This window comes from Xiphias gladius, chromosome 19, assembly GCF_016859285.1.
Source record: "Xiphias gladius isolate SHS-SW01 ecotype Sanya breed wild chromosome 19, ASM1685928v1, whole genome shotgun sequence".
Lineage (NCBI taxonomy): Eukaryota > Metazoa > Chordata > Actinopteri > Istiophoriformes > Xiphiidae > Xiphias > Xiphias gladius.
In genome coordinates, this window is record NC_053418.1 from 9932271 (window position 1) to 9944068 (window position 11798).

The 11798-nt window shown below is 38.0% G+C and overlaps 1 protein-coding gene across 1 annotated transcript; it reads left to right on the plus strand.

Annotated features, from left to right (window-relative positions):
• The first annotated feature begins 40 nt into the window (after positions 1-40).
• On the plus strand, positions 41-11050 carry cep78 (centrosomal protein 78). Its single transcript, XM_040156368.1, has 17 exons — positions 41-56; positions 849-1051; positions 1648-1916; positions 2070-2245; positions 2543-2615; positions 2724-2827; positions 3003-3177; positions 3302-3415; positions 3668-3732; positions 3880-3982; positions 4808-4925; positions 5124-5166; positions 5370-5519; positions 5667-5744; positions 6315-6496; positions 9433-9595; positions 10136-11050. The coding sequence occupies exons 3-17, from the start codon at positions 1655-1657 to the stop codon at positions 10751-10753; spliced, it is 2424 nt and encodes an 807-aa protein (XP_040012302.1). The 5' UTR covers positions 41-56; positions 849-1051; positions 1648-1654; the 3' UTR covers positions 10754-11050.
• Positions 11051-11798: the final 748 nt, after the last annotated feature.

Consider the following 11798-nt stretch of genomic DNA (forward strand, 5'->3'; position numbering starts at 1 on the left):
CAGGAGAGGAGGAGAGGGCGTTTTCCTGCTGCGTGCCAGTCACAAAGGACAAGGGGGTACGTAAGGGTTACGACCAAAACATGATTTTGGTCCACACACTTTGATAAATCACAGACATTTACCCACTGATGTACAATGTTGATGATTGGTTAATTGTTTAAGTATTTTTTAAGCGAAAAAGATTCCCCAAAGTCAATGCAGCCAACTCATTAACTCTGAATATTTGTTAATTTTCCGGTTTTCTATGATAATAAATTCTATGAAAATAAATTTGGGGGGTTTTGACTGTTGATCAGAAAAAAATCAAGCATTTTGAAAAGTTAACTTATGAATAATGATGAGTATATTACTCTATTTGCTGACATTTTATTGACTGAACAATCATTTGATTGTTAAAGAAAATAACTCAGATGTATTGATGATGAAAATAATCATTGGGTGAAGCCCTACAGTACTTCTATGATGGCATAATACTACGGTTCCTCAGGTATTCCGTGAGTTAATTAATTGATAAAGAACAAAATTAAAGCAATTGGATCAAACACAACTTTACAACAAATGAGCTCAATAAGAACTAAAACCGTTAAGAACTATAGATTCCCTCTGACCGGGGCCACAAGATGGAGGACGGAGGACCTGACATAGCTGCCGCTTATTGGTGCAAATTTCAAACAAATCTGAGATTAATCAGATCATGTAGACCAAATGATATAGGGCTTTTGGGGCCCCTTGGGCAGTTACGACACTTTTCCATTGTCACACGGGACCACCCTTTTACAAGACACTCGAACTCAAAGCCACCTGACCATGATTATTAGTGAGTGCGTTTGTACTTTCCGCTTCGGTAGGTGGCAGCAGGGCTCCGGATGGAGACGAAGAGCATACAGTGAGGAAGAGGAGTAGGCGAGGTTTCCTCTGCCACAACAGCGCAACTTTTGAGCGCTCGGTCGTGCACGTCGCCGACAGTAACAGATCGCAAAAGTTGTCAGGCAGAGGTCAAGGAAAACCCAACAGAACAGTGCCAAGACGAGCCTCCAGTTGTATGTGGAAGGTATATTATATTGTTTTAGTTTGATTAAATGCTATTTGATAATGTATGAAATTGCAGCTAAACACGACCGTTTACGGCTTGTCATTAGCACTAGAGCCCGCTCCTGTCTTTAACTAGCAACGGTCGCTAGGCGCTTAGCTCGCTAACGCCACTAGCCGAACGTCTGGTTACTACGGTTACGGTTTAAATTGGCGGTCAGGTGTTAAACTATAGTCTTTGACCCGTTATCTTTTTAGGGTAGGTCAGCGATGGGGGAAAAGCTGTTTAGCTGGCTGAACATTCACAGCTGAGGTGTACAAAATTGGTACAAGTGAACCACACTTTTTGGTTCTTTCAATATTAAAGGGCATTGGCCTTCTATGCAAATACATGTTGCAGAAGTTAAGAAATGTACTGAGGCAGCCATTTACAGTATAAGAACAAAATGATGATTTATTATTTTGGTACTGAACAAGATGATGGAGATGTCTATTTTGTTTTGGTTATTCACAGTTTTCACATCAATACCAGAAGATTTCATGACCCTGTTTACCTTGAAATGTTCTGACAAGTAAACAGTTTGTTTGATGACTTTTTAAAATGATTTCTGTTCCCAGATCAAAGATGGTAAAGGACAGTGCTCAGATTCGGCGGCAGGGGGCCGAGGACTTTATGGCATTCTATGACTTTGCCTGTGCCAGACAGGAATCAGTGCCTCTCCCCGCTGTCAAGATGAACCTTGACAAAGGGATGCTGGACTTTAATGGAGACAGGCTCAAACTGACAGACTGGCCACCCATTCTCAACTCTGTCTCCATCAACAAACACCTCCACCACATTGCGATAAGTAGCACATACCAAGCTAGTCTGGGTTCTGGAGATGCAGGTAAGGCAGAATTTAAACCTGGTTCCTCAACTGAGGGAGAGAAAAATAGTTTATATCATCTTATTTACCTATGGTTTTAAGCTGTACAAGAAAAGTTCAATTAGACTTACCACGTTTGAATGTAAACATTAATCATATCACCACCAATTTCAGATAGGAGGTACTATAAGTCTGGCTTCAGGAAGAAGATCCCAGCCATTCGCTCTAAGGACATGACATTTAAGTTGTGCAAGGCCCTGAGAGAGTGTCTGACTGTCTCTTCCAACCTCAAGACTCTGCAGCTTAACGGACTTCCACTGAGAGAGAGGGACCTCATCACCTTGACAAAGGTAAAAACAGACTGACAATATTATTTACAGTGTGAACAGTGAAATTTTAAGTATTTTATTTTTATTTATTTTTTGCTTATTTAGAGAGACTGGCACAGAATTATAAGATCATTGGCACATAATCCTGTTTACTGTAAACCATGGTGAATACTGTCGTCTCGGAGGAGGAGACATACCTTCTGGATGTGTGGGAACAAAAGACCTGGGTGAAAATAGATTCAAACAGCTGCTAAGTTTAAGAGTGAAAGTTGCTAAAAACTAAAGAAAAAATAATGAGCCATATATATAATGTTTCAGGGTTTGGCAAAAAGTGTTTCCCTGGAAAACCTATCTCTAGCAGACTGTCCAATCACTGATAAGGGCTTAGAGGGTATGTATATTCACATTATTACTTCCTTTAATTATTCAGAAAGCCTTCACAAGATTATACTGTATGTGAGCATGTTGTCTTTGTAACTGCAATTTTCATATGTTTCAGTGATTTGCCAAAGTGTTAAGTATTCTACAAGCATCAGGACGGTAGATTTTACAGGATGCAATCTCACCTGGAGAGGGGCAGAGCATATGGCCAACATCATCAAGGTGTAATATCTAATTTTAAGACTTGACCTGGCATACTATTTTTTAATGTGTTATGGACTCTATCTGCTGCAGTAGATGTGCAATTATTAATTAATTGTAAACCCAGACCCAATTTCACAAATTGACTGTATTCAAAAAATACATATTTATATAATAATGCAAAGTTATTTATCAGCATCAGGGAATGCAGAGGCATGGTACTGCATGGGCAGAGTCTCTGAGGTATCGACAGCCACATTTTGAGGGAATGGGAGGTCTCCGCCGTGTCACCCTTAACTGTAACACTTTGATTGGGGACCGGGGTGCTGCCGCTCTTGCACATGAACTGGCCGAGGACCTCTGGGTTAAAGGTTAGTGGGCGTATGTGGGTTTGAGAGATACATATGAGACAAAGAGAAGAGAGGGGTTTTTGTTGCTGTTTTCTTTTTTGTAGGGATTTTGCTCAGGTGTTCTGTTTTTTGATTTGTTGAACAGCTGTGGACCTACAGAGATGTGGTCTGTCCAATGAAGGAGCTCGTCGTTTGCTGGAAGCCTTGAAAACAAATTCTGCTCTTTGTGTACTGGATATTCGTAACAACCCATTAGTTGGTAAGAAGATACCTCAAACAAAGTCATAACAAGTCTAGATTTTTTTCACACAGCTTAGAACTTTGGCCAATATGATAACTTATCAGTATGTTATTTGTTTCACAAAGAACTTTTGTACTGTGGGCGTAATAAATATTGCAACCTCCAGGTAAAAATAGCGCATTGTTAGATTTTTGTTTAGCTGTGTCCAAATTGCATACTAATTCTAACCAAGTTTTGAGTAACTGCTAAATGTTGTTTTTTCCTTGACAGACAAGGTCCTAATTAAAACTATAATAGAAAAAGTACTCATGAATGCTGATGGACAGTCACTAGAGGTCAGTACCTGCAGTTAATGTCATCATTAAGAAAAAAAATTCAAAATCAAAGTGCACTAGTGGTTTATTAGCATATCTGTTTGATATTAGTTAAAAAACTGTGTCCAAGTTTTTAATGGCTTGTATCTTTCTAATGCTGTACTGCAGTACCGCTGGATCAAGCCTGCAACCACTGAGCCACAGAGAGCTTCTGGTCCAAAGAAGCGATCACTGCACAGTTCAGTGAGAGGAAAAGCTACATTTAGGATAGGTATATATTGACATTTTTCTTTTTTCCCACAATGCTACATAAAACATAGGCTCTTGTATACAATTTCAAACATGTAAGGTCACTGTATTTTTTAGTAAAACAAAATAACACAGCTCAAAATAACCACTTATTTGTGGTGGTGACCACGCAACTCATTTTATGCCTTTCTGACTTCTCACCTTTTGGCTTTTAAGTCATCTGGAGACATGGTGAGGATTTCCTTCATTTTCATCCTGTTCTCTGCCGACCGCTGCATAAAAGAACTTGAAAATTGTGTTTATGTGCTCGATATGGTTTAGATGTTATTGATAAAATGTTAAAAATGTTTTTAAATGTCTACTTTTATTTATATGACACCAAGGTCAACACTTTAAAATACTTTTGGTTTAGATACCCTGTGGTAAATATCAAAAGCAAAAGAGTGCGATTCTGTGTCATAACTGATGCAGTAACTAAAATTATTTTCTTTATTCTCTTTTGCTTGTGATGTTTAGAACCTGCTTTAGATGTAAAGCACCTCTTGGATCCATACAGTATACAAGTCCCTTATTACTGGTAATTCATGCATTCATTAACTCATGGTCTGCCTGCCTGTGTTCTGGTGACCATTGTGCGGAATGACTACACATATCACAGAACTAGGATCATTCGCTCACCATCGAGTGAAGTACATTTAACAATATGAGGGGCTTTGAATCCATGACTCAGTGTGACGTTTTTCATCAACAGAGGCTTATTGCCATTACTCCTAGCATAACCCCTTGCAGCATAAAAGTATGTGATCTTAAAAATTCAGCTCTTCACATAGCTCTCTGTCTGCTGCAGCCCCTCATAAAGGAACGTGTCCTGGAGGGCAGAGTTCAGGTGCTGCTCAGGCACAGAATCCCTATTCCCGTTCCTGCTACATTCCTTGGCGCGCTGCTGCACGAGCTGGACGCCAGAGGTGAGCAGATGTTGGCTTTGCTTCTAGTTTAAAAAAAAAAACTGTATTCCATTTATAAATTTAAGACATTTTTTATTTTAAACTTTGATAGAACAAAATTATCAGATCCAAAAATATTTACAAAGCATTCACTAGATGTCACTGTAATATCACTCAGTGAATCAAATACTAATTTTATGTTGGATGTTTTTGTTGCAGAGGTCTGCCTCCTGGATTAACTGTGACAGACCAAAGCTTTCAGGTAAGTTTTCCTGTGTTTATGCACAGCATATTTCTGTAAAAAAAAAAAAAAAAAAAAAAAAAAAGAAAAGAAAAAAAAGTGACCCAGACAGCAGCATTATCTGGGCCAAGTATGGATTTGATTAGCTTTGTTTAGAAGATTGATCAGAACCCTTTAAATAGCAGTCAAATTGTTCATCTGTTGAAATACATGGTTTCAATTAGGGTGCAGCTACTGTGAAAGTTACTGTGGATTCAGATTCAGAGGGAGAGGAGGATGCGGAAGAGGAAGAATTGGTGGTGGAAGTGGAGCAGAGACCATCTTCTTTCAGTGTCAAGGACAGGATAATTGGACGGCAGTTTGAACATATGCAGGTCAGTCACAACAGGCTAGATCCCAAACTGGAACTTTGTTGGACTTTTATGTTTTGCAGCCACAAAGGCAGAGTTCTGTTTTTGAAACTGTTGACAGCACTTCAAGCATGCTGCGTATTTGTATGTGCTCTTATGCATGTCCTGCAGATGGAGCTAAAAGAGTGTCGTCTGAGGGTGGCTGAGGAGCGCAGAGCTAGAATGAAAGCTGAGTCAAGGCTCGTAGAGGTAATGATAATCTTGAAAATACTTATACTATTTTTTTGTCTGTTATTTATTTTTCTTCTGTTTTGCACCACTGTAACTTCTCTATGCAGCCATGACAGCTTTGCCCTGCTAGATTAAGTGGACGACTACACTCTGGATATGAAGTTTGTGACCATTATAACTATTGTATAGTTTAAATGTTTGCCACTGAATTGACAATTTTTGTACCTTTCATGGTTTCAAAGGTCAGTTTGAGTTCAAGTATTTTTTAATAATGTTTAAAGATATTAATCTTAGTCTTAATCTTATTAAGATATAGACATGTTGAGATGATTTGTATAGACAGTTGGTGTCATCTTATGATTTTAATCCTTAACATTAAAATTTTTAAATTTTGGCGGGTTTTTTTTAAGGAGAACCCTGCAAGCATTTGTGCTCAAGTTACTTTAGTTCATATCTGCATCTTCAGTCTTAACATTGGCCATCAGTTCAGTTCATCCTGATATTTTATGTTTATATATTTGCTTTTGTAAGTAAGCAAATGAATGATGATACCTTTTATTATTCAGTCTTCCTCTTATTTACATTCAGTATGAGCTGGAGAATGCCCGTCTTCGTGATGCTAACCTCTCCCTGTCAGAGGCGCTCGCAGCCACTGGCTCTGGATCAGCACCACCTGCTGTCAGTGCTCTTGAAGACGGGGCCGTACTCGAGAGCATTGAGAGCTCATTTAACAAGTTCCATGCTTTCCTGGATCTCCTCAAGGATGCTGGGTGTGTAGCCTTAAAACTGGCCAGTGAGACATTTCTCTTTTGACTCGGACTGTACCAATTTGGTTCTGGGCATAGCAGGTCTAAAGAAAGTCTTTGCTCAACTTAGAACTTTCAGTTTCATTATGTACTTCTGGTCATCCAGGGTTTTTTTTTTTTCCTATCATGTTTTAGAATATATTTGTTAGTCAGGGCAGCGGTCTCCACCCTTTTTGACTCTGAGAGCTGCTTCGCCAAAAGGAAAGTGGAAGTGAGCCGCTCATGTCTTATATAACTAGTTACATTTATTCACGTATCGTATTAAAAAAATACTCAAATTGATCTCCAAACCAAACCAGCTGAATAAGGTAATTTTTGTGTAACCAATTATCAAATTTCACCATCCAAAACTCACATTTTAAACTCACATCATGCATCACATCATTGTCAATTTTTGTGTCAAAAATTGGAGTGATAGTTCAGTCAATCCTTAACACACGTACACGATACACAAATTTTAGAATCAGTATGACTTACACTTTCCAAGAAAACAATTATGTTTGATGTCCATTGCAAGTAAACGCTTAGAAATCAGAGGGGAAGAAGGCTCCTTATAATTTTAGAACTTATCTGGGAATTGTCACTTTTTTTAAAGTTTTTTCATTATCAAAGTAATTCAGTGATAGTTGTGAGTACATCCAAGGGTGCATAGCAAACAGGAACTTATAATGGCTAATTCAGCATACTTCATTTTCCAAAATGTAAATAGATAGACTTTACAAAAAAAATGAGTTCCATGTTGTAGCCCACAGCATAACTGACTAAATCCATGGCAACATATTTCCTGTTCCTTGGAAAAGTTTCGTTTATATCTGTTCATATAGGTGAAAACTTTTTTTTCCAGCAGAGTTGCTAACACTGCATGTTGCCTACGGCATACCTAACATAAACCAAGTTGACAGCATCCATGGTGGGTACATGCTATGTTCTCTGAACCTTTGGGCGAGCTACTCTAAAACAGGGAGCGAGCTACTGATAGCTCGGGAGCAACATGTTTGAGACCCCTGAGTTAGAGTACTTGTCCACTGGAAATATGGCACACACCCCAGGACAAAATAGTTTCATTCTGACAGTATCTCCATAGAAAGATATTTTCATTTAATTTAACTATTAATCTTTCCCCTTGTCATAGGTTCCTTTTATCTAATTTTGTTTTCAATGTCTTTCTTTTGGGACCACTATAACAATTATTATTTATTATTAATCAATCTATATATTATTTTTTTCAATTAAATGTTCACAAGGTACTAGAGCCCAAAGTGATGCCTTAAAATTGTTTATTTTGTTCACCAACAGTCGAAAACCGCTAAGGGTTCGTTTTGTAATTGTTTGATTTTTTTTAAATTAATTTATCTATTTTTTTTTTTTTTTTAACAAAGGTTTATAAAGATGGCATGGTTGACTCCCAACAGCTTTCCGTAAACTCACAATGTAAAACCATAGGCAGTTGTTTAAGCAGATATGCTCAGACAAGCCATGTAAGCGCTACTTGCCCAGCACAAAAAAGAGGCAAAGAGTCAGCCATAGGCTCATCATACTGTCTATCAAGACTGTTGCTGTGACCTTGTTTTCTTGGAAGTCTGTTCTAATTTTGTAATTGGTGCAACAGTAGAAGTATCTTCTAATAGTGATTATGTATGAAAAAACACATTAGTTGTGTAACTGATGTCCATCATACTGGACTGCATGATTAACAGAGCTCATACAGTGGAACAGTCAAGTGTTTTAGGGCCTTTTGTGCTTGATGCATAAAATTGAACAGGATGTCCTCTCCTGTGACCCTGGGTAAGAAGGCAAACAAGTGTGTTCCCCTAAATGCTGGGCTACTTATTGTAAGTTCACTTCTTACAGCTGATGTGACTTTAATTTCTGTTTCAATTTGAGATACCTTTAAATTGATGTATATCTGTTTGTTTTGGTTTCGTTGGTTTATGGTCTTTGGTGTCTTGGTGTTTAGCCAAGAGTTTCATTCTGACAGGACAGGAGTTTAATTTTACACAACCACCTGTTTTCTTGGATTTATTTAAACCTTTTTTATTCATTATAAATTCCTATTCTACTTATTTTCTAAATTTATTTCTTTGATTGTTACCTTGGTTTATACTCAATGAAAATGACAGGATGCTGAGTTTTTTTTTTTGTTTTTTTTTTAAACCAGAGCCTTAAGGTGCAGTCAGTAGATCAGGACAAATTGCCCTTAAACATGAGCTAGGTCTTACTTTGCAGCCATCTTTGTTACCTACATTTACGTTTTTATCAACATTGTATAGCTTAATTTCCTGGATTTTCTGCATTGACAGAATCATCCTACAGTCAGTTCCCCTTTTGTGGCTGTGGCAGCTTTTACTGTCACTCACACAATCCTCGTCTTCCTGACAATTTAACCCTTTTACTCCATGGAAAGAATCAAACCAGCATCCTTGCAGTTTTGACCTTTACTCTGCAGCTTCTTTGTTACTTCTTTGTCCATTGTTAACTGTTCCATCTACTTTTTGAAAATATGTTAATGGAGGAGGTCCACACGATAGAAAATCCTTGTATTACTAAAATATCCCTTCTTAGAACTGGAATATTACAGTACCGTCTGGCCATAAGCGCCCTACTGTGTCCACACCTGATACGAAGACGCTTGTTGCTATGGATGCAATTTAGTGCTCTTACCATTTTAACACCAAATAATAATATAATAATTATAAGTAATTCATTTTGATGCATGTGGCATCTCAGTGGACTTTTATTAACATTTGTGTTGGGGGAAAAAAGGCAACGTGTATAAGATATTTCAATATCAGATTTTTTTTTTTTTTTTGGCATATACTTCAGTAGTTCGTGAATGAAATGCATGTGCCAAGTCTGGACCTTTCCTTCAAATTTAATAGATTTCATCTCTTTTTTTGTAGCCTTGGGCAGCTAGCTTCAATGGCTGGAATTGACAGGCCAGATTTTCAGCCTCTGGGAAAACCTCAGCTCTCCTCTACAATAGGAACACATTTGGATGGTGCAGCATCACCGACTAGAGGGGAGTATCGGGATGTTCGGACAAAGACTAATGCTTTTTCTTTGGTAAGGACATGCAATGCAATGTTTGGGAAACATTTGCCAAGGGCAGGTGATTGTGTTAGACCTGCACTGCTTGTTTTAGTTTCATGTTTTCATGTAGTTTTAAAACACAGGAGCAGTGTGTATACTTGACCTTATGACACCACAAATCCATATACCAAATATTGATTTTGGTTGAAGGATGAATTGTTTAACAGCACCACAAACTTGCTTCTGCCTCTCAGCTGTAACACTGCTGAACCGTATCAAGTGGGAATTAGGAATAACCTGACCTATTGAATACCAGGTCTATGCCAAGTCTGACAATTTATATTGTTGTTAGCACTAAACTCTCTTTCATAGAACTCTGCGACAGAGAACCTCCTCTTGCTACTCAGAGAACCAGGGTTACAAAATAACTTTGAGTATTGCCAATATTATCATGTCTTCTGTTGATTTGCTGTAATTTCTAAGCATCTCTGTCTTTGGTGATGGCACATAATCCATAGGTGGTATCACATTAATATCTTGAAACCAAATCAAACGTCCAATTTCTGTCTTTAGGTAGGCAGTGTCATGCCTGCTCTCCCTGGTGGCCAATTTGACATCACCATACCCAGATCTTCATCCTCTGTCAGGAAGTCCTTGCATGAAGACAGGCTACTAGATGTGACCTTCAGTAAGGCTTCTGGACCTGCAGTAGACCCCGGTAAAGGTGGAGAAGAGGATCCAGATCAATATTCCAAGCCTGATACCCAGCATGAGTCAGGTTCTGAGCACAGTTTCCATAGCCAAAAATCCTTTGATAAGTTTTCCTTTGGTAACATTTTTCAGACTCAACCAAGCAAGCACAAGTGCAACAGCAACTCTCACCGGAGCAATTCCCATCATAGCAACAGTTCCCATGGATACAACAACAGCTATGCTCAAAGTCATGCTTCCCATAGCAATGGGTCACATTGTGCATTATCTGTAAAATCGAGTGTTAGTGACATTATTAGTGACAAGGCAGAGTCTGTGCCATCAGTAGGGTCAAGGAACAGGGGAACGGGAAGGCTAGTGACAATAGGTCAGTCAGGGTCAGAAGGGTCAGAGGGGAAAGCCTATCCTGGGAGGGAGACTCTGGAGCAGATCAGGTCTCTCGGCAGTCTGGGAGGGCAGTCAGAAAATGAATCCTTCTGACCCACTGACCAGAGAAATATGAAAAGCTTTCTCTGTGTCTATTCTCATTGCCTTCTTAAAGTTCTTTCTGTTACTTTTTAAGATCATTTTTCACTTTAAAACTGAATATGATATAGATTTTATACATCCTTTTTTTAAATAAATATTTTTAATTTTCGAACTTCGTGCTGATGTAGAGATTTTTGATGGATATTTAATTCCCCCTTAATTTGAATTTGAATTTTGTCCTTTTTAAATAATCTTTTATGATGTTGTATTGCATCATCTGTTGTTTCTATTAGGATATTCTGCACGTCTCAAGCGTATATTTTATGATAAACATGTTGGTAGTTTCAAATTGTGTTTTCTGAGTTTTTAAATTCAAAATTCAAAAAGCACTCTAATGCCACTCCAATGTCAGAAAAGTCAGCACATCAGTGCATAAAACTGTGTCCAAATACTTTTTGGACTTGTTTCTACTCTAAATGTAGATACCTTTTTGTGGGGGATGGAAGCCTCCTTAGCAGGACAAAAATTTGTTTACTATATTTTCTGGTTTGCAGCCTCTTTTGGTGCCCTGAGAGAGAAATAAATGGGACCAAAGCATGATCTTTGTGGGTTAAAATAGGACATAGTGTTCTGTTGGAGTATGCATATTTTACATAACAAATGAGCACCAAACAGCAGTAAAAGCCGAAAGTAGAGCTCTCTGCAAGTATGACTAAGAGTTCAGACAGCGTTTCATTTATACGGGCTTCTTATTGTTAACTCATCTTTTTCTTTTTTTATCTTGAGGTCATCTTAACTGCCTTTAACTCAATTGATTTTCATGTTATTTTCTTATTTCTTATTATAAAGGGAAACATTGTTGTATAAATACTTCTAGTAATCATAGTTTGCTAATGGTCGCTAATTATAGCTAAAATTTTAGATGGATAATGCTGTATCGTGGATCTTGCTAATTCAGTTTATTAATTTAGTTTACTTTATGACGCTTCTTTACTTGTGTAACTGTTACACAATGTTTTAGCATTTACCAGAAAAGGGTTGCAGAGGTTAAAAAAGG